This window comes from Mesoplodon densirostris, chromosome 16 (genome assembly GCF_025265405.1).
Source record: "Mesoplodon densirostris isolate mMesDen1 chromosome 16, mMesDen1 primary haplotype, whole genome shotgun sequence".
NCBI classification, from domain to species: Eukaryota; Metazoa; Chordata; class Mammalia; order Artiodactyla; family Ziphiidae; genus Mesoplodon; species Mesoplodon densirostris.
Window position 1 is genome coordinate 63,602,520 of NC_082676.1, and position 21,566 is coordinate 63,624,085.

Genomic DNA, 21,566 nt, shown 5'->3' on the forward strand with positions numbered 1-21,566 from the left:
CAGGATGTTTAGGTGGTGGGTCTGAGTGGGAGAGATGGGCTGGCAGGGAGAATCAGAGGAGGGCTCTTGAAACTGCATTTCCTGGCAGGCTCACCGTGGTACTTCCTGTGTTATTTGCAGCAATATTGGGAAAGCTGATGGGAGTATCAGGGGGTAACCCCTCCCCCACGTGATCCACTTGATACCACCATGGTTCTGCAGCTTCTGGGACTTGGGCTCAGGGGTAGGTGGCAGGTCTGGGCTCTAGACCTTCTGTGGCTTTGAGTCTGGAGCAGACCCCTAGATCTGGGTCAAAGCCTTTCCCAGTGGCAGGCCCAGATGCCAGCCCTCCCCCATTGCCATGGCAGCAGGAGAGGTGCCCATGCCAGCTTTCACCCCCTCTGGCCCTATGCCAGGCTGGAGCTTGGTTCTGCATTCCAGACCCAGACCTAGCTTGGCTCTCTTTACAAGGCCTGGGGTCAGGCCCGTGCCAGCTGTTGGCCAACTCTTGGGGCTGGGTGCCATGACCCCATTTCCTGGCCTGCGCTGTGGTGGGCAGGATGCTCCTGCCTGCCGGAGCTTCTCAGGTAGCTCTGCCTGAGGCGAAGAAGACTGGCCTGACCTGTCAGAGAAGCCAGCCCTGCCCTCCTTGACTTCCTGCCCCCCGCCCCCGCCCCTGCCCCTGTCCTAGCACCTGAGTCATTGGGCCAGCCAGCTGGGGCTGATGGGGCAGGGACACAGGGGTGCCAGGTCAAGCCTCTTAAAGAGGTTGGTTTAGAGTATAGGTGAGCCACTGATACCAGGGTGGAAACTGCAGGCCGATTCCCCATTTCTTGTCAAAGCAACAGCAGGGTGATGAGAGTCCCCGCCCAGCATACTTGCTCTTAGACTCTTGTTTTCCTTCCTCCTGCCTGTCTCCACACGGTGACCTCTGCTCAGCACAAATCTCATCCTGTCATTTGCTTCTTTATTGCTTATCCGATGGAGGGAGGCAGAACCCTCCTCCTGATGTACTAGGCCCTGCTCTGTGTGGCCTCTACCCACCCCATCCTGAGCCTCAGCCCTTCACCCTTACTGCCCAGACCACCAGCCATGTCGTTCTACTCCCTGTTCCGCAAACAGGCTGTGCACCTGCCTGCCACAGGGCCTTTGCATATGCTGCCCTTTCTGCCTGGAATTCTCTCCCCTTGACGTGGTTGATTTCTCTTTAACCTTTGGGTCATAGAGAATGCCCACTCACCTGTGGCCAGCCAGAGTCAGGCCCTTCTGCTCTCTGCTGTGTGTCCTCAGAGAACTTTTCCTTCATGTGTTTGTCTGTGGAATTATGTCTGCCTCTCACCCAGGCCTTGAGCTTTTGAGGACAGAGGTGGGGTCTGCTGCACCCACCTTTGGTCACACCTGCCGGCCCAGCTGAGGGCCGGGCGCAGACCAGCTCACCAAGGGAATGATTGTGGATGAACTAGTGGGTGAGTGAAAGTCCTGTTAGAACTCCGGAAGGGACTTACGTCTGGCCCTACTGGATCCAGCGTCAGTGTGGGGGACACCCAAGGTCACACGACCACGTTGTCCCCCTGCCCCCCTCTCCCCCCACAGCAGGCAGTGATCAGACCAGGTCAAGAGGGCAGTTCTGAGCCCAGCTCACCCTGCTGAGCCCAAGGTAATTAGAGGCTGTGTTACTCACAGGTGACCAGCCCAAGGCACTCCAGGAAGCTATGGAGCCACCCAGGGACCCACCCAGCTTCCCAGTCCACTCTGTGGCTCCCTTCCAGCAGGGTGGGGAGGGGTGGTGGGCAGCTGGCCGGGCAGGGGAGGGGGTGGGCTGGACCGTTTGTTGCCTGGGTGAGGGATGGAGGCAGCTGCCACAGCTGGGCGACCTCTGACTGCTGGGACCACAGTGAGGAGGACAGGGTTCCATTTGAGGATGAGTGTCTGCGTTGAGGTGGGGGTCCAGGCCCATGGGTCCCCAGGGATGTGAGAGCAGGACCAGAAAACCAGGAGCAGGAAGCAGAAACAGATGAAGACACCAGTCTGAGTTCTCCTGGGTGCCCCACATCCAGGAGACTCTGGGCCTGGAAAACAGCAGTCAGGGCTGGGGGCTGCAAAGGGGCCCTGCAGGGCCTGGGAGGGGAAGAGGAGTGGTAAATCTCTGGAGAGCAACAGGCTGTTGGCCGAGACAGGCAACACAGAGCAGCAGGGGCTCTGGGGGCTTCCAGCCTCTGCCCCCCACCCAGGGCCCCACCTGGGGGACAGAGAAGAGGGAGGCCAGGGAAGCACGGCAGGAAGGAGCCCCTGCTCCTGGCCCCTGGCTCAGGCTTGGGCACTGGGGCTCAGAGATGGTGCCTAGGGGAGTTCTGAGTCTCTAGGACAGCATCAAGGCCCAGGAGCAGGGGTGACTGAGGAGAGGGCCCCTAAGCCTGGGTCCTGGAGCACCCAGGCCGACTGTGCCGGGTGGAGATGGAGGGGGTCCCCAGCTCCAGCACCCCTCTCACCTTCCCGGGCCTGGTGTTTAGGCTGGTGGAGGTGAGACCAGGGACAGAATGTATGTCGGGGGGCTTCCTGGAGCTGCTGAGCGTGGGAAGAGATCAGGACTGAGGTGCAGAAAGAGGGGACAGCTCCCCTGTGCCCAGGCCCAGCACAGTCCTGGGGTGAAGCAGCTGGGCAGACAGAGGACCTGGAAAAGAAAGGCTGGGACGTGGGGATGTGCTCAGCATGTCGGGAGAACAGGGAGAGGAGGTGGAGGGTCCCTGGGGACCAGACTGGATGCAACTGGAGGGGCTGCATCACTCCTGGCCACTGTTGTGCTTGGCCTAAGCCCCGATCTAGAGTCACGATGCTCTCAGCCCTTCCCCTGCCCCTTGGCCACAATGACTGGCCGTATCCCTACGACAGGCCGTCTCTCCCCCAGGTCTCTGATGCCCCTGCTGGATCCAGACTCCAGGCTCCTGGTCCTGGCGGGAAAGGTGAGGAGAAGCTCAAGCCCCCACCCATGTTGGCTGGTGCCCTCATTCACCAGACCTGGCCCCAACCTTTGACCTGGCCAGCCAACTGGGAGAGTGGGGAGTGCAGGATGCTATTCACCCCGGAAAGGAGGAGCTAGAACAGTGCTGCCCAGACTCCACCCCTGTCAGGGGCTCCAGGCACACAGGGCTCCAAGTCTCCATTCCATGCAGTTGGGGTCACTCCCTAGAACGTCAGCTTCGTGAAGACAAGGCTGAGAATAGAGCAGAGTCAGCACACAGCAGGCACTTTGTCCTACTGAACGTATACCCCTGGTGCTCACTCCGTGCTCCGTGATGATGAACAGGCGAGGCAGTCTACCAAGGGCTCAGCCCAGAGCACATCAGCGCCCTGTAGACATTGGCCGTGGCTCTGTGACTCCGTCCCTGGGGAGGGACGGGGCGGCTGGAGCTAGAGCCAGGCAGCCCAGGCCACCAGCACAGTCAGCGAGCAGCGCTCGGGTGGGGATCGTTTCAGGGCGAGAGTCAGCTGTACTGCTATGAGGTGGCCCCCGAGCAGCCGGCACTGAGCCCAGGTAAGCCCTGCTCCCTGCCCTGTGCCCCCTCCCCTCCCTGACCCACTCTGACTGTCCTCCACGGTGTCCCTGATAGTGACCCAGTGCCTCCTGGAGAGCGTGCTGCAGGGGGTGGCCCTCGTGCCCCGGCGAGCACTGGCCGTCATGGGCTGCGAGGTGCTTCGCGTCCTGCAGCTGAGCAACACAGCCATCGTGCCCATCAGCTACCACGTGCCCCGCAAGGTGAGGGGGTCCTGCGTGAGGGACTGGGAGGGCCTGGGGGAGCCTGGGGGACTTGACCTCACTGCCCGTGTGCTTGTGTGCCACCAGGCTGTGGAGTTCCACGAGGACCTGTTCCCGGACACTGCAGGCTGTGTGCCCGCCTCCGACCCCCATGCCTGGTGGGCTGGTAGCAACCAGCAGGTAGGGCCAAGGCCTGGCTGACTGCTCCTGGCCTGCACCACCAGCAGCAGCCGCGTCCGTGGCACATGGTCCACCTGTGCACTAACTCAGCTGCCTGGTGTTCGCTATCCCCACCCCAAGCCCTCCTGCCTCACCTGCCGGCCTCTACCCACAGGTGCAGAGGGTCAGCCTCCACCCAGCCTGCCGACCCCACCCCAGCTTCACTTCCCATCTGGTGCCCCCTGCAGAGCCCACCCCGGAAGAGGCCCAGCCTGCAGAGACACCTGTGGGTGATGCGGACCCCAGCGTGAGTATCAGCATAGCCCACGTGGCTTCCCCGTTGCAATGCTGCAACAGGGGCCCCAGGTCAGGGCAGGAGTGTGTGGCCTGCCCGATGGTCTCAGAAATGCAAGAAGCATAAATGAAGAACCTCTGTGTTCTCAAAATTGAGCAAACACTTAGAAAGTGAGACTTTCATATAAAATCTGGATTTCTAGCTTCTCTTGAAAGATCTTTTTTTTTAAATTTTATTATTTTTTTATTTTTTGGCTACGTTGAGTCTTCCGTTGCTGTGCGCAGGCTTTCTCTAGTTGCAGCAAGCGGGGGCTACTCTTCGTTGTGGTACAAGGGCTTCTCATTGCAGTGGCTTCTCTTGTTGCGGAGCACAGGCTCTAGGCACCTGGGCTTCAGTAGTTGTGGCTCGCGGGCTCTAGAGCGCAGGCTCAGTAGTTGTGGCGCACGGGCTTAGTTGCTCCGCGGCATGTGGGATCTTCCCAGACCAGGGGCTCGAACCCGTGTCCCCTGCATTGGCAGGCGGATTCTTAACCACTGTGCCACCAGGGAAGCCCCTCTTGAAAGATCTTGACCATTCTGGGCCCACCTTCCCAGGAGCAACAGCTGCTACCTGCTGTCCCATGTGCTAACGCTCAGCTCACCCCATGTTACCTCCTGCCCATCAGTGATTGCGTCCCCACCCCACATCCCACGGTGGGGCTTCCTGCCTACCCCAGTGTCCCAAAGTGATGACCCCGGCATCCCCTCTCTCTTTGGCTGACCACCCGCCTGACGGGGCTGCTGGCTGACCGGAGCTTCTCCCCCAGGAGGGCTTCTCCTCCCCTCCCAGCTTGCTGACCTCGCCCTCCACGCCCTCCAGCCTGGGGCCCTCGCTCTCCAGCACCAGCGGCATCAGCACCAGTCCCAGCCAGAGGTCCCTGCAAAGCCTGCTGGGTAAGTGCCTCAGCGCGGGGGGCTAACGCCCTACCACGGGAGCCCTGTCCACCCCCACCCCAGCCACCCTCCTCTGCACCCCGGTCCTGCCTCCCCCCACAGTCCCGCCTCCCCTCCTGGAGGAGTCACTTCTTTGCGGGATGAAGAGAGTCTCACCTGTAAGAGGGTGGCCTAAACGTTCTGAGATCCCTCGAGTCTCGTTCTGGGCGAGTTGTGTTGGCTGGACTGGCAGAGACCTGGGCACACAGCCTGCACGGTCCTATGTTGAGGGGAGCAGGCAGCCCGGACTCCGGACTGGCCTGGGTCCTCCTGCGGGACAGTGTGGGGCAGGCAGGGCACCCTCACCTCACGTGGCTCCGTGTCCCTGCTGCCCGCCAGGCCCCAGTTCCAAGTTCCGGCACGCTCAGGGCACCGTCCTGCACCGAGACAGCCACATCACCAACCTCAAGGGGCTCAACCTCACCACGCCTGGCGAGAGCGACGGCTTCTGTGCCAACCGGCAGCGTGTGGCCATGCCCCTGCTCAGCAGTGGTGGGCAGGTGGCCGTGCTCGAGGTGAGGGGCCCCACCCTGCTGCGCTGTCCCCATGTCCCTGCAGGATGCTGAGGTGCCCACACCAGCTCACATTCTCTAAGCACAAACCAAGTGCCCAGCATCCCATGCGGTGTGTGGGGGGTGCTACTCTTATCCCCATTTTACAGATGAAAGCAGTGAAGCACAGAGATGCCTGGTCACACGCTGTGTAAGTGGTGGAGCTGGGAATTGAACCCAGGCCACCTGAGCCCCAAGCCTGAGCTCTTTCCGCCACTCCATGCTGCCTCCCTCACTTTCTGGGGGCCTCATGGTTGGCACTTGGGGCTCAGAGTGCAAGGTGGCTGAGGTAGAGAGCTTGGGCCACCTGGTGGTGCATCATCAGCTGCAGAGGGTGTGGGCCCAGGCATGCTGCTTGCCCTGCAGCCCTGGGGACCGGACTCTCCTGCATATTACTGATGGGCCTCGGGATGGGGGCACCTCCCACAGCTGCGGAAGCCCGGCCGTCTGCCCGACACAGCACTGCCCACGCTGCAGAATGGGGCAGCTGTGACCGATCTGGCCTGGGACCCCTTTGATCCCCACCACCTCGCTGTGGGTAAGGAGGCTGGGCACTGGGCTTGAGGGAGGATCCCAGGGTCCTCAATGGGAACAGAGAAGGGGGGCCTTGGGTCAGCAGTGATGAGCCTGTGCTCTCCACAGCTGGGGAGGATGCCAGGATCCGGCTGTGGCGGGTGCCCCCAGAAGGCCTTGAGGAGGTGCTCACCATGCCCGAGGCCGTGCTCACAGGTCAGGGGGGCCTGGGTGGGGGCAGGGGGGTGGGCGGTGGCTCCTGAGGGGCTCAGCGTCACCCCATGCCTCGCCTCCAGGCCACACGGAGAAGATCTATTCTCTGCGCTTCCACCCGCTGGCAGCTGACACGCTGGCCTCCTCTTCCTACGACCTTACCATTCGGATCTGGGACCTTAAGGCTGGAGCAGAGCGGCTGAGGCTGCAGGGCCACCGGGATCAGGTAGGACAGCTTTGGGGGCAGGCGCCCAGCCACAGGGCAAGAGGCTGCTTCTCACATCCCCACCTGCCCCCAGATCTTTGGCCTGGCCTGGAGTCCTGATGGGCGGCAGCTGGCCACTGTCTGCAAGGATGGGCACTTGCGGATCTACGAGCCCCGGGGTAGCCCTGAGCCCCTGCAGGTGAGCAGGAGGGGCTGGGGGCGGCCCTCAGACCTGGCGGGGGTCCCAGCTGGGCCTCATGTACTATATCCCAACAGGAAGGCCCAGGGCCTGAGGGGGCCCGTGGAGCCCGCATTGTCTGGGTGTGTGATGGTCACTGTCTCCTGGTGTCTGGCTTTGACAGGTGAGAACTCTGGGACCACTGTTCCCATCCCCAGACTTCAGCAGCCACCTGTGCCCCCTCCCCCAGATACACATACACCTGTCAGGCATGCAGAAGCTGTCCCCAACTCTCATTTATTGGACAGATGGATGGATGGATGGATAGATGGATGGGTGCATGGGTGGATTGATGGGAGGGAAGGAGATGGGGAGGAATGAATCAACTAGGGGCCCAGAGGGCTGAAAGCCATCCCTGCTGCAGAGCCCATATCTTGTGGGGATCAGACAAAGCACACAAAACACAGAACCAAGCCTCCTGGAGAGGTCCAAGGGATGGGCATTTGGTGCTCTGGAGGAAGGATCAGGGAGGGCCTCCTAAGAGAAGTATCATCTGAACTGGGTCACAAAGGGGCTGGTAAACACAGACCCGGAGGAGAGGGCATTCATCTCTGGGTGGAGTGGCCCAGAAGGTGACCAGCCTGGCTGGAGCAAAGGGCCTGGAACAGAATGTGGGGAGAAAAGTCCAGACTTAGTAGCCACAGTGGCCATGGGACAGGAGTGTGCTGAGGAGGGGCAGAGGGGGCAGAGGTCCGGGAGGAGGCGGGGCGGCAGGTTAGAAAGCTATTGTATTAGGCCAGGCCAGTGGTTCTGAGGCTGGATTAGGAAGGAGGATGGGCAGAGGCCTCTCCTCCCACCCCGAGGCCCTCAGACCTCCAGCCCCACAAGATCGGGGGCCTTGCTGGAGTCCTTGCCATGCCCCAGGCCCCTCCAGCTCTGAGGACCTGATTCTGCCCCCCTGCAGCCGAAGTGAGCGCCAGCTACTCCTGTACTCGGCTGAGGCCCTGGCCAGTGGCCCCTTGGCAGTGCTGGGGCTGGATGTGGCTCCCTCGACCCTGCTGCCCAGCTATGACCCAGATACCCGCCTGGTGTTGCTCACGGGCAAGGTGGGCTGGGGTGCACAGGCGGGGGCTTTGGGCAGGTGAGAGGAGGTGGGGGGAAAGGCAGCTAATGCTGGCCACCTCACTGTTGCCATCCCCCCAGGGCGACACCCGTGTGTTCCTGTATGAGCTGCTCCCCGAGGCCCCCTTCTTCCTGGAGTGCAACAGCTTCACATCACCTGACCCCCACAAGGTGAGCCCTCGCACACGCACACACTCCCTGGTCCTCCTTCCGTAGGTGGGACCATGGGCTACCCGCCCTCTCGTGGCCATGTGCAGGACTGCAGGGGCCTGTGGGGCCCTTGAGTCACCGGGCCGGGCGGGGTGTGCCCAGCAGCCTCGGGAACTGGTTTGTTTTTTTTGTTTTTTTTTTTAAACTTATTTATTTTTGGCTGTGTTGGGTCTTCGTTTCTGTGCGTGGGCTTTCTCTAGTTGCGGCAAGCGGAGGCCACTCTTCATCGTGGAGCGCGGGGCTCTCACTGTCGCGGCCTCTCTTGTTGCGGAGCACAAGCTCCAGACGCGCAGGCTCAGTAGTTGTGGCACACGGGCCTAGTTGCTCCGTGGCATGTGGGATCTTCCCAGACCAGGGCTCGAGCCTGTGTCCCCTGCATTGGCAGGCAGATTCTCAACCACTGCGCCACCAGGGAAGCCCGGGAACTGGTTTTTAAACTCAACCATTGTTAAAAATTAAAATATGTAAGTTTAAGTTTTATGAACCCACAAATAAGTTACAGTAAAGACCAAGGCAATAGATACTTAATTTATCACTTCCTAATTATTTTACTTGACTTCACTATTATTTGTACTGTTGAGGTTATTTACATCTGTGGGCCCTGTCCGGCAGAAATACTGTATCATGGGCTGCTACTGCACATCCCTTCCCAAATCTGCATTCACCAGGTCATGTTAGTAGTGTGAAATTGATATGGTGGGAGTTTTCACACCATGGAAATAGGCAAATGCTACAAACCCGGGCATTTTCCCTCCAGAGAGCTAGTTGTTAAATATCACACCACTCTCCAGGGATAGGCCTTGGTCCTGATGGTCCTAAGTGAGGGGGCCCAGGTGCTCAGTGTGAGCTCTGGACTCCAGCACCAGCTCAACTCCCCTGCCGCCCCAGGGCTTCATTCTCCTGCCCAAGACCGAGTGTGACGTGCGGGAGGTGGAGTTTGCCCGATGCCTGCGACTTCGCCAGACCTCCCTGGAGCCTGTCACCTTCCGGCTGCCCCGAGTCAGGGTGAGGTTGGGGGCCCAGCATGCCAATGCCCAGCACCCCCTGCCTGGCCCCTGTCAGAGGCTTTGGGGCCTGACTGGTCTTGTCACCAAACTGCCCCACTCACTGCTCTTTGGGGCACCTGTTCCCCTTACTCTGCTGATGTTCTGAAACTTGCAGAAACCTCAGATTGGGGTCCTGGGTCTTGCCATGCCCCCCTCCCAATGGATGCCTGTGTGCCCTAGGCCTCTGGTCAGTACCTCAGGGCAGCCCCTTCCTCCCTCCCTGCAGAAAGAATTCTTCCAGGATGACGTGTTCCCAGACACGGCTGTGAGCTGGGAGCCAGTGCTCAGCGCTGAGGCCTGGCTGGGAGGCGCTAACGGGCAGCCCCGGCTTCTTAGCCTGCAGCCCCCTGACATGACCCCAGGTAGGATGAGGGACTGGGCTGGGGGGGCAGGTAGGAAGCAGGAGAGTGGGTGGGGGTTGGAGAAAGGGGCAGAAGGCTCAAGTCCGAACCGCCATCCCTGCTGGCAATCAGAAACCTCTAGTGCTCCCAGGGATGGGGTGGTTGCTCTTCGGACTTGGTCTCTGAGCCCCTGGAGGGCAGGGCCCAGTGTCTGTGTTTCCATCACAAGCCCTCCACCCCCAACACACATGCGCACGTGCACACAGCCTGGTGCCGAGGGCAGGCCTTGTGAAACGAAGCGCCACCTCTGGACTCTCTGCCATGGAATCCCCTAGGGGCTGGTACCAAGCAGTTAGGCCAGGAGGCCCCACCAAAGGGGCTCTCTGCTGCCTGATGCTTGTTGCTGTCCCACCCCAGTGAGCCAGGCCCCCCGTGAAGGCCTTGCCCGGCGGGCCCCATCCTCAGCACTCTACCTGGAAGAGAAGTCGGATCAGCAGAAGAAGGAAGAGGTAGGCATGGAAGAGGGCTGGCCGCTGGGGTCACAGGGTCCTGGCTGCTCCTGGTGACTGCCCTTCAGTTCTCTAGTCCAACCCAGGTTGGGCGAGGAGCGAGTGTCACCCACTTGTCAGTTGGACAGGGAAGACCTTCCAAAGCCCTGAAGCTGACTGCTGCCGCCCCCAGGGCACAGGGCTCAGGAAGCCAGGGAAGGGTGGAAAGAGGCCCCACTCTAGCCTGGCCCAACCCAACCAGACCCAAGTGTGCTGGGGACCCTGGTGCATATTTGAGCGTCTGAGGCTATATGTGGAGACAGCTGCCCTGTGACTCTTACGTTCCGTGTTACAGTCTGTCTGTCTCTGGCTCCCCCATCTCTGTCAAGGTATCTTTTTCAATGAAAACCATCAACTTTGTCAGGGCTCTAATGAAAATGATTCTCCCACAACCTTGAACCTTGGGGTTCCAGCCTTGGGATCTGACATTCTTGGGGTCAGAAGCCCTGTTCCCTTCCCACCTCTTCTCCCGTCCCCTCTCCCAGCTGCTGAGTGCCATGGTGGCAAAGCTGGGGAACCGGGTGGACCCGCTCCCACAGGACTCCTTCGAAGGTGTGGATGAGGACGAGTGGGTGAGTGGACGAGTGGGCCCTGCTGCCTGTCCCATCTCTCCCCGACTCACGCCTGCCGCATGCGCCACCCCCCTCCCCCAGGCCCTCTCAACTCCCTCCCACTTCTTGGTTTATCTCCCCAGGACTAGCCTGCCCACCAGCCACCTCTAGCCTCACCTGCCACTGCCGCCTCCTTGAACCAGCTGGTGCCCCTGCACACCTCACGTCTCACCCTCAAACTGGAAGCCACCTCTTGGCCGGGGCACACCTCACCCCAGAAGGCCTGGCTTCCTTTGGATCTTGGGCATTTCCGTAGCCTCTGGGTCCTGCTGCAACCCCCATGGATTGTTCGCATCTCTGCATTTTCTGGGACCAGCTGCTTCTCCTCAGCTGCCTGCTAGCATGTGGAGCCAGGGGCATGGGGGTGGGGTGGGCGTGAGGGCTCAGTGGCATGTCCCTGGGCAGCCGCTGGGCTCCCTGTCCCCTCTACTCTGACCTGGGCTGGTCCCAGCTTGGGCTGGCTTCGCCCAGCACCTTCAATTATCACATGCCATCCTATCTTGCCTGCTGCTCCAGTTCTGGTCAAGGGCCTAGGGGGCTGGCCCCCCACCAGGCCGTTTGGAGCAGCACCAGCCTCAGGGGCCTGGGACCAGTAGCCTTGCTCCCCAAACTTGAAGCCAGGAGGAATGGGCATCACTGAGCTGATAGCCCAATGAAGGGGGTGTGAGCCCCGCAGGGACTAGCCTACACGTACCCTGGATGTTTTTAGCAATTAAACTTTTCTAAGCTGGCCACCTCTTGTGCCGCTGTAGTCTCTGGCTGGCTAGAAGGGGAAGGGGACAGGAGTATGGGTGAGGTCAGGTTGGCCTTGGGCTCCCACTTGTCCCAGGCCTGACTCTGCTCCTGCTGGGAATTCATTGATTCATCCAACACGCTAGTATCTGGCAGGGCTCTGGATGGCAGCTCCTGTGATGAACGGGAGAGACATGGCTTCTCAAGGCACTTAGTATAGTCTTAGTAGGCCGGGGTGAGCCGGACCATGTGCAAGTTCACAAATAGACAGTGCAAGGAGGGCTGTGAAGTAGATAAACTACGTGAAAGGGAGCCACGGGGAGACTGTGGTCAGGGTCTGAGAAGCGACGTTTAAGCTGAGAGCTAAGACCTGAAGGCCACAAAGGCATGGAGAGAGCCCTGGGAAGAACGTTTCAGACAAAAGGAAGGGCAGCCAGGGTGCTGAGAGAATAAAGAATTTGGAGAGTTGGAGGAAAGGAAAGTAGGGTAGTGGTCCAGAACATAGTAGGAGGCAGCCCGACTCTCATTGACTCAACAAACGTTTGTTGAGTGTCTTCCATGTGCCAGCCACTCTTCCAGGTGCTGATGCCCAAGAGTGGAGGAAAGAGATCAAAGTCCTGCCCTCCAGGAATCCACATTCTAGTGGGAGGGAACAGATAATAAACATAAAGATGAATGAATGGTATAATTTGATAGAATGTGGTAAGAACTTCAGAAAAAAATAGGGATCAAGAATAGAGGTTTATGGGTCTTCCCTGGTGGTCCAGTGGTTGACTCCAGGCTTCCACTGCAGGGGGCACTGGTTTGACCCCTGGTGGGGAAAATAAGATCCTGCATGTCACATGACGTGGACAAAAAAAAAAAAAAAAAAAAAGGTTTAAACCAAATACAAGGGCCTTCCCTGGTGGCGCAGTGGTTAAGAATCTGCCTGCCAATGCAGGGGACATGGATTCGAGCCCTGGTCTGGGAAGATCTCACATGTGTGGAGCAACAAAGCTCATGTGCCACAACTGCTGAGCCTGTGCTCTGGAGCCCATGCTCTGCAACAAGAGAAGCCACCGCAGAGAGAAGCCTGTGCACCGCAACAAAGAATAGCCCCTGCTCATCGCAACTAGAGAAAGCCCGTGCCCAGCAACGAAGGCCCAACGTAGCCCAAAAAAAAAAAAGGGGGGGGACACAAAAGGCCGCATGTAGTATGATTCCATTTCTACAAAACATCCAGAAGAGACATCCATAGAAGAGGAGGCAGATTAGTGGTCACGAGGGGCTGGGGGAGGGGGAAATTGTCAGTGACTGCTCATGGGTATGGAGTTGCTAAGGCTGGGCTGAAAATGTTTTGGAACTAATGGTGATGGTTGCGCAATTCTGTGAATATACTAAAAAGAACTGAATTGTGCATTTCAGAATTGTGTGGTGTATGAATTCTCTCTCAATAAAGCCTGTATTAGAAAAGCAAAGGAATGGAGGACAAGTTGCAGCGATGGTAGGGCATCAAGGTGGCCTCACTGAGAAGGTGACATTGGAACAAAGACTTGCAGGAGGAGGGAGACGAGCCCTCCTTTCCAGACAGGGAACCTGGAATGAAACCTACTTTGAAGTTTCCTGTTTTCCTAAATATTTGTGAGAATTTGACGTCTTACTCATTGTTTATGAGGTGTTGTATGTTTATTGCATGTCTTTTAGTCCCAAATATTTTGGCAAAATGGAGGGAAGAAATAGCACACACACACACACCCCGTTTGACCGGTGGTGTTCTGTTGCTCCTAGCGCCCCAGGATAAGCAGGAGGGCCAGAGGGTCCTGAAACCGCCCATCAGTAGCCTCCGGTGGTCGCCGGAACGCCGGAGGCTGGGGCAGGCCCCGCCCCGACTCCGCCCACGGGCCATAGGTCTCCGCCCACGCCCGCCCTTTCAGAAGCAACGCGCATGCCTAGCGCACGCGCTCTTCGCAGCTTCCCTTGACCTTTGACCCGCCGGCCACCCTTGAGCCGGGGCCGAGGGGCCGGGAAGCCGGAGCCCGTGCCCCAGAAGCACAGTGGCCGCCATGGTGAGGCATGAGGAGGGGAGGGGAAGGGAGGCAGTTTCGGGGCCGGGGCTGGGAGCTCCGGCTGGACTGCGGGCGCCGCGCGCCACCTGCGTTCCCGGCGGGGAGCGGGGACTGGGGTGTCGCAGCCGGGGGTTACTGAGGCGGGCGCTGTTGACCTCGGGGCCAGGGAGAGCCTTCTGGCTGGAAGGCAGGGCGGGTCTGGCGTGCCGGGAAATAGCGAGCAGATGCGATCGCCGTGTGCGCCAGCCACGTGCCGGCAGCCCAAGGTGGAGGTAAGTCCGGCCCGCGAGCCTCTGCTCGGTCCCCGAGCTAGTTGATGGTGTCGCCCTATTATCGTCCCCATTTGAAAGCTGGTGAAACGGGCTCCGAGGAAGTGGCAGAACTGGGACTTGAACCAGACCCTGCAACACCGAAAACTGAGCGTTTCTGCGGTACCATTGGCACCCAGAGCCAGCCCACAGATCTGGGCCACACTGGCTACGTCAGGTCACCTGGAGACCTTTAAAAGTACAGGGTCCTGAGCTCTATCCCCGGATAGAGGATTGTTGAGTGATTGAGGCAGTGAGTTTGGGGAACCACTTCTTAACTGATAGTGTTAAGGATAAGGTAAGAGCTGAGAAGCGCCAGGCCCTGAGCTGAGGCTTATGTAGATTACCATTTAATTCTAAAGAAGTCGGTGCTCTCATTGTCCCCATTTTACAGATAAAGAATCTGAAACTCAGGGCGTCTGACTCTTCCAGGGTCACTCATCCCAGTTTTGAGCCCAGCTCCTCTGTGTCCTAAGACTACACACTTAGCACCACATTGGTCCTGCCTTGTAAATAGTCACTGCCATTTTCTGAGGACCCCGCCCCCCACCCCAGCTGAGTCCTTCACACACATTCCTGCATGTGGCTCTGGAGGAGTTGGTACCTTAAAGGAGAGAGCAGGCGAGTCCGTAAAATAGGACAATATTAATAGGAAAAGAAAGACAGTGATATGGGAGGGTAGAAATGGGAGGAGCCTGGAAAGATTTCACCCAGGGGAATGGGGGTGACATGAGCTAAGTCTTATATATATATATATATATATATAAATTTGTTTATTTTATTTATTTTTGGCTGCGTTGGGTCTTCGTTGCTGCTCGGGGCTTTCTCTAGTTGCAGAGAGCAGGGGCTACTCTTTGCTGCGGTGCGCGGACTTCTCATTGCAGTGGCTTCCCTTGTTGCGGAGCACAGGCTCTAGGTGCGCGGGCTTCAGTAATTGTGGCACAAAGGCTCAGTAGTTGTGGCTCGCGGACTCTAGAGCACAGGCTCAGCAGTTGTGGTGCACGGGCTTAGCTGCTCCGCGGCATGTGGGATATGTGGGATCTTCCAGGACCAGGGCTTGAACGCGTGTCCCCTGCATTGGCAGGTGGATTCTTAACCACTGCGCCACTAGGGAAGCCTGACATGAGCTAAGTCGTGAAGGATGTTGGGATTAGACTGTATTGGAGTAGGAGAGAGGATGTTCAATGGGTTAATGGGTATGGAGTTTGGGGGGATGGATAATGAAAATGTTATACAGCTCTATGAATATCCTAAAAAGTGCTGAATTGTGCACGTGAAAAGAGTGACCTGTGTGGTGTATGAATTCAGAGTAAAGAAGGAGGGGAGCCGATCCTGGAGTAGATGGTGTGGCTGCAGTACGTGATGTGGAGAGTGATGAGGGGAGAGAAAACTAGAGAAGTCATTTGTAGCCAGAGCTGGGGATGCCAGGCTGGGGGTAGACTGAATTGGCTGGCAGTGGCAGCAGAGGTAGGGTATTGTGTGCGTGATTTGGGAGGATGGCCAGAACCCTCCTTCAGCAGAGGGAGTGGGAGGCATTTGGAAGCCCTGTCAAGTGTCACATTCATTCAAATATGTATCGGGCACCTGCTGTGCTAGCCACAGCCCAGGCCCTGGACATATCATGGCAGATGTGACAGTTGTGGTCCTGACCTCCCTCCTGCCTGGTTGTGATGCCAGCAGCCGTTTGCAGGGGCCCTGGGTGAAGAGAGCCCCCTTTCTATCTCCATGCGTCCTTGAGAAGAGGGTGAGTCAGTGGCTGTCTCTACCCACCAGCCCAAGGAACTGTGCCTTGAAGGGAACTTTGCACATCCGTCTGTCCAAAGCCAGGTTGCCTTCTTGATGCAGTTCACACAGGACAAACCACATTCCTTAGGGCTTCCCAACCCCCCACGCTGCCTGTGGTCCTTTGCCCCAGCTGCAGGGCTTTGGTCCCACATTGTGCCATGTTGCTCTCCAGGCAGGAAAGCATATGTGCCATCTGCAGTGTCCCAGGCATGGAGTCTCATGGCTCTGACCTCTGCTCCTTGACCATCAGCTTGGCCTGAGTTGGATGCTGTGTTGGCCAGTTGCTCTTGCCCTGGGTCTTCAGGCCTGAGCATCAGTCAGTGGATTATGGGGTGTTTTAGGGCTTTCTGGGAGAGGCCTCAGCCAGTAACTGTCTTCATCCCCTGTGGTAGCTGCAGCTGGCACAGCTGTGCTCCCCATGAATCCTCAGCTGTGAGCACAGCTGACCCACCTGGCACTTGGTAGGTGTCTGGGTATTGAGTAGGTAGCTGAGAAGCTTGGCTGCACCTCTGATCTCTAGATCATTCAGCACCAAGCAGGATCTGGTCTGGAAGCAGAGGCAGCTGTTGAGCTACTCTGGACCTGCCTCTGTCAGGTGTCCACTTTTTACATGCCTTGCCTTCTGAAGGCCATAGCCCTCCTATAAGGGGGGTATTATTCTCCCCATTTTGCAGATAAGAAAACTGAGGTTCAGAGAGGTTGAGTGATTGCCAGGGCCACACAGGTGGCAAGAAGCAAAGCGGGGACCCAGGTTATGTCAGCCTGACTAAAGCAGCTTTCTCACTTCTCTTCCACGCTGCTTCCAGCTCCCTGGGAATGTAACCCAACATTTTGCAGCTTTTTCCCCTGAGGAATCAGAGGATCCATCAAATGAGCTGCTGTGTTGGGCGGAGTTTTGTTACTCTCCAGTGCCTGGCCAGTGTCAGGTTTTGGGAAACAAAGAGTAGTAATAAATGAAAATCAACATTTATTGAGCACCTACTATATTATCAGGGTCTGAGCCAGGCACTTTATAAGCATTATCTCATTTAATCCCCATGACAGCCCTGTTGTTGGCCACAATAGGAGAGGAAGCTGAGGCTCAGGGAGACTGGGAACTTATCCAGGGCACCCAGCTGTCATTTGCACACAGGTGATCCCAGAGCTTGTCTGTGTAACCTCCACATCACTGCCTCCGCCGGGAGATGCCTCCCGCAGGAACCTTGGTAGCTGTGGTGGGTGGACCAGACAGCTCCCTTGGATGACTGGGGTAGCCTCTGAAACTTTGCAGGAAGCCCAGCCTGCCCTGCAGCTATGGAGCTCTGGCAGCAGGAACCATGGGCAGGGGGTGGTGGGGGAGCTGCCCAGTTAGAGCCTCAGCTCTTAATGTTCATTATTTAGCAACAGTCACCACCTGGGCAGAGAAGTAAACACCTGAGTACGAGACAGTGCAGGCAGTGGGGTGGGGCTGCTGTCAGGTGTGGCAGCAGAAGGAGGTGTGGTCGGAGGCCTGGTGGGAATTCCTGGCCAAGGGAACACTCGGAATCACCTGCTGGCCTGTCAGCCTCTCAGTCCCTCAGACAGGACCAGCTGTCCATCTCAGAGCCTCCTGCCCGACTTGGGAGAGGCTTTAGGCAAGCGGGGGTTGGGGGAGAAGCCAGGTGAGACTTTCCCATCTGAAGCAGATCCTCCTTAGTCTATTCACCACAGTGCAGCGCCTGCAGCCCCGCCCCTCCCTCTGATCACTGGAGTCTTCATGGTGTGAAATACGGGGCTTATGAAATTTCCACCCACTTGTGAAATCCAAACCCACTTCCCATTTATCAATCCCCGCTAATGGCCCGGAACCGCATCCCACCCCACCCATTAGGGAGGCCAGCAAGGCCAGTTCTGGAGTCGGGGGTTCCACTGGAATCTAACAAGCCCCTCTTCGGCCTCTGGGTTGGGTCCTGATCCTTGTCATGTTGTTCAGTCGCCCTCCCTGCAGACCCCGGGATTGTGTGTGAGGTGGGCAGCCTGGGGATAGCTGATAGCACTGGCTATGGGTTTTCTGCCCATCTTCCCCCAGGTATTAGTTGTGTGTCCTCATGTTGGTCCCTAAACCCCTCTGTGTTTCAACGTCTTGAGTTGTTGGGATTAGACGGCACAACAGATAGAATGTGTTTGTCACAGTGCTCAGCACCCTGGCTAAGTCCATTCTTGGTTGTTGGAAACCACTTGGATGTGCCACGTGAGCAGTGGTGACCTGCCGCGAGCATTCCCCGGGTGTCCTCCACGCACCCACGTTTGTACCATCTCACACACACACATGCTGTCTGCTTGTAATCCTTGGTCACAGTAAGATCTGTACGTTTCCCAGCTCACCCGCCTGCCTCATCTTACCTCCTACTATTTTACAAGACCTCTGGGCTCTTGGCTGCTCCCAGGCATCCCCTATACTTTCTCCCAGTTGGGCTCACCCTGGTCCCCCTGCCTAGAAAGCCCCCATTTTCCCATCGAGATTCTACTTGCCAGAAGTGCCGTTGCCTCCCAGAGTCTCCCTGTCCTTCCTGAGGTGTCCCTCCGGTGCCTTTCCACGCCTCTGGTCATGCTTGATGAGAGGCCCCACTTGTCTCCGTGGTGCATTGGCCCACCTGGTCTTGGGGTAGAAGACGCTCGCACTGCGCTGCAGTGGAGGGTTTCCCACAGGGCCGGGTCCTGGGTATCTTTGTGGTCCCGGTGGTGACTCAGGCAGGGTTTGAGTGAAGGAGTGAGCCGGTGGAGGAACAGGGGTTGGCCTGCTCTCCCTCACCACTTGGTCCCTGCTGTGTTTGTCTAAATGCCCACTTAGTGGGCTTTGCTCCTTGAAAGTGGAGGTTATTTTGGTCTTCTGTTGTGTTGATTGGAACTGACTTGAATAGTATGGGGACAATTAGAATGGCACTGCATTTCCCCACCCGTAAAGGTTGGATCAGCCAAGTACAAGAAGCAGCCTGTCGTGGCAGAGTGAATGGAGGGTCTGGGACCGGCCCTGAGTTCTGGTTCCCAGGCCACTTTGCCTTGGCTCCTGTCCGCCTCTTCCAAAGGACGAGGGAGAGTCCCATCTGCCTCTGGGGACTCTCTTGGGTTCCCCCCACTCCCCCGGGCCTGCTGTCCCATGAGCACCCGAAGCCACCCAAAGCAGAAGCTTTTTATCAGGGTGCTTTGGAGGAAGTGGTCTGTGGCTGCTGCTCTGAGCTTCCTTACCTCAGCAATCCAGAAGTCTTGTCGCACAGCCACCACTTCCAGGGTCCATCACTGGGGGCTCTGAGAATGCAGCCTGCTAATAGGTGCCTGCTTTGCTCACAGGCCAAGTACCTGGCCCAGATCATTGTGATGGGTGTGCAGGTGGTGGGCAGGGCCTTTGCCCGGGCCCTGCAGCAGGAGTTTGCAGGTAAGCTTGGGCCTCTGTCTCCTTGGGCTGGGCGATCCTGCCTGGCTCAGATTTTTCCCGTAGTTCTGGGCCCCTCCCTCGCACTGGGCCAATTGTGAATGCAAGGGCCCTCTGTGGGGTGGGGTTCTGGCAGCTCAGGTAGCCTGGGGCACTTCCCTTTGGCGGGCAGAGCTACTAGATCTTGGGACAATCCTATAAAAGGGAGACCTGATGGGCGTGAGCATCCGGCCAGAAATGGGCACACTGGCCCTCCTGGCCGCCTGTTTTTGTAAATAAAGTTTTATTGGAACAGCCATACCTCTGGCTGTTTTCGAGGCAGAGTCCAGTAATTGCAACACAGACTAATTGGCCTGCAGAACCTAAAATACTTATTCTCTGACCCTTTAAGAAAAAGTGTACTGGCTCCTGAATCTAGAGGCGTTGAAAGGGAAGAAGTCACCCGAGGCAGCCTGCTTTGGTGGCCTAGGTAACCGTAGGGCAGAGCCATGCTGCCTGCCCCTGCTTGCAGCTTCACTCTGTTCCCCATAGTAACCTAAACTCCCCAACTTGCGATGCACCCAGGAGGTAGAGGCCAGGGGAGAAAAGAGGGACAGGGTCATCTCATGGTCTAGGTTGGGGACCTGATGCGAGGTTTGACCAGCCCCTGCCCCTGTCCTCACTTTACTAACCCCCACCCCAAAAAAATCCACTCCTGGAGAAGAGATGCCCTCTGGCCCGGCTTGTCTCCTCCCCCACGCCACCTGGCAGCGGTGAGCTGCCCACGTGGAAGGCCCGGGGGAGCTCCCGGCTGCTGAGGGCCAAGTGCTCACCCGTGTGTCCCCACAGCCAGCCGGGCAGCAGCTGACGCCCGGGGGCGCGCGGGACACCAGTCTGCAGCCGCCTCCAACCTCTCCGGCCTCAGCCTCCAGGAGGCACAGCAGATTCTCAACGTCTCTAAGCTGAGCCCTGAGGAGATCCAGAAGGTGAGGCCACCAGGCCAGCTCCGAGACAAGCAGACCAGAAGTGGGGATGGGCGGCAGGCCACCAGCGTTGGGAGGGGGGACGGGGGCAGCAGAAATGGGCAGGAGTGGGGGCTCTGGCTGCGGCCAGCTGGGATTCAAAGAATCCCACTGTCACTTGTCAGTGTTTAGGCCACAGGCAGCAGTGGCAGAGGCGTGGGCCTCCCTCAGTGGGCACCTGTCCGCTTCTCTGCCCCTCAACGGCTCCGGGTGCCATAGCGCGGCGGAGGGGGCGAGCCCTTTCGCTTTCCTTTTTGTCATTTCCTAGCTTCCCCTGCCTCTGTAACCCAGGGACCCTCACCGTCTCCCCTCCTCTGCAGAACTACGAACACCTATTCAAGGTGAACGACAAATCCGTGGGTGGCTCCTTCTACCTGCAGTCAAAGGTGAGTGCTGGGAGGAGGGCAGGCCGCGGGGCCGCTTCTCACTGGGTCTCCCTCATTTCCAGGCAGTTCAGAGCTTGGCAGGAGAAAGGTCCCTGGGGCGCAGGGAGCCCCCTGAACTGCCAGCCCCTCAGTGCTGCCAGCTCCATGTGGCCCAGCCAGTGGGACTGTGTTGGCCTGGGCCCTGTGTCACCCTGGACAGTGGTGCCCCCAGCAGCCAAGGCTTTGAAGGGCCAGGACTGCTAGCTGGTGGAGTGCTGGAATCAGCTCTCAGCTCTCAGACTCAGTCAGTGCGTCCCCAGGCCCCTCTGTTTATATTCCGCTCAGGCTGTTACCTCTGACCTGCCCACTGCTCTCCAGGAAGCTGGAGCTGGACCCGAGGAGGGAAGGGGCCATCCTGCCTAACTTTTTGTGACTCCCTCCCCAGGTGGTGCGAGCGAAGGAGCGCCTTGAGGAGGAACTCAGAATCCAGGCCCAGGAGGACAGAGAGCGAGAGCAGCCGCCCAAAACGTGACCACTCGGTGCCTCACGCCCCGCCCGCCCACCTCTAATTTATAGCTCGGTAATAAATGTCTTTTCCGCATTTCTTGAGTGCGCACGTCCAGATTCCAGAAGGCAGGCTGCTCTTCCCACCAGCCGTGGGGCTGTGCGTGCAGGGGAGGGGGAGCAGTGGCATCTGCCTGCCCGTTATTGGGCCTTTGACACCCAGCGGGGCCAGTGTGGGCAAGGTTGGCTAGAAGCCAGCCAGCCTGGCCCTGCTCGTCTAAGGAAGCTGGTCGCGTTCTATCAAGTACCGGACACAGCCACTCCTGCTGTCGAAGTCCCAATGCCAGGCCCTCCCTCGGCATCACGGCCCTCAGGTCTGCCCCGCCCACTCTGCTGGTGGATGGAGCTCAGGCCCCGGGGCTCTGTCACAGGCCGCCTCTCCCTGACCTGGGTTGGGCTCTAACACCTCAGTAATCTGGGGGGAAAGCTCCAGGGTGCGGCCGGGAAAGAGGAGCTTTTGCCAGCCTCTCATTGCACCGAGGCCAGGGAGCCGGGCTTCCCCAGAGCTAAGGCACTCAACAAAGTCATGGCAGGCAGTGGCAGATGAGGACCTGAACCTGCGATGTGTTGTCCAGAACCTTCCGTCTCAGCACCTCCCCCTGCTGCCCTTCCCTTCTGGCTCCCAGCAGCAGATAGAGAGGTTGTGGCCCCCACAGGGTTGGGAGAAAACCCCAGAACAGGG

At 58.4% G+C, this 21,566-nt stretch overlaps 2 protein-coding genes across 3 annotated transcripts in view; both read left to right on the forward strand.

The window, feature by feature from the left end:
* CORO7 (coronin 7) overlaps positions 1-11,561 on the forward strand; it is a 57,982-nt gene extending 46,421 nt beyond the window's left edge. Inside the window, exons 10-28 of one of the 2 annotated variants that reach the window (XM_060119837.1) lie at positions 2,885-2,939; positions 3,454-3,511; positions 3,588-3,733; positions 3,821-3,913; positions 4,068-4,199; positions 4,993-5,119; positions 5,498-5,673; positions 6,139-6,247; positions 6,352-6,438; positions 6,519-6,661; positions 6,735-6,839; positions 6,917-7,002; positions 7,783-7,924; positions 8,022-8,111; positions 9,039-9,155; positions 9,423-9,558; positions 9,955-10,046; positions 10,571-10,637; positions 10,780-11,561. In XM_060119837.1, the coding sequence (XP_059975820.1) occupies positions 2,885-2,939; positions 3,454-3,511; positions 3,588-3,733; positions 3,821-3,913; positions 4,068-4,199; positions 4,993-5,119; positions 5,498-5,673; positions 6,139-6,247; positions 6,352-6,438; positions 6,519-6,661; positions 6,735-6,839; positions 6,917-7,002; positions 7,783-7,924; positions 8,022-8,111; positions 9,039-9,155; positions 9,423-9,558; positions 9,955-10,046; positions 10,571-10,637; positions 10,780-10,952 (2,134 nt within the window). In that variant the 3' untranslated portion in view covers positions 10,953-11,561. Of the gene's footprint in view, positions 1-2,884; positions 2,940-3,453; positions 3,512-3,587; positions 3,734-3,820; positions 3,914-4,067; positions 4,200-4,992; positions 5,120-5,497; positions 5,674-6,138; positions 6,248-6,351; positions 6,439-6,518; positions 6,662-6,734; positions 6,840-6,916; positions 7,003-7,782; positions 7,925-8,021; positions 8,112-9,038; positions 9,156-9,422; positions 9,559-9,954; positions 10,047-10,570; positions 10,658-10,779 lie in introns of both variants that reach the window. The other variant, XM_060119838.1, reaches the window with a different exon arrangement.
* Positions 11,562-13,387: 1,826 nt separating this feature from the next.
* Positions 13,388-20,942, forward strand: PAM16 (presequence translocase associated motor 16). Its single transcript, XM_060119850.1, has 5 exons — positions 13,388-13,473; positions 18,873-18,957; positions 19,783-19,919; positions 20,276-20,341; positions 20,766-20,942. Exons 1-5 carry the CDS (start codon positions 13,471-13,473, stop codon positions 20,850-20,852), a joined length of 378 nt encoding a protein of 125 aa, XP_059975833.1. The 5' UTR covers positions 13,388-13,470; the 3' UTR covers positions 20,853-20,942.
* The last annotated feature ends 624 nt before the right edge of the window (positions 20,943-21,566 follow it).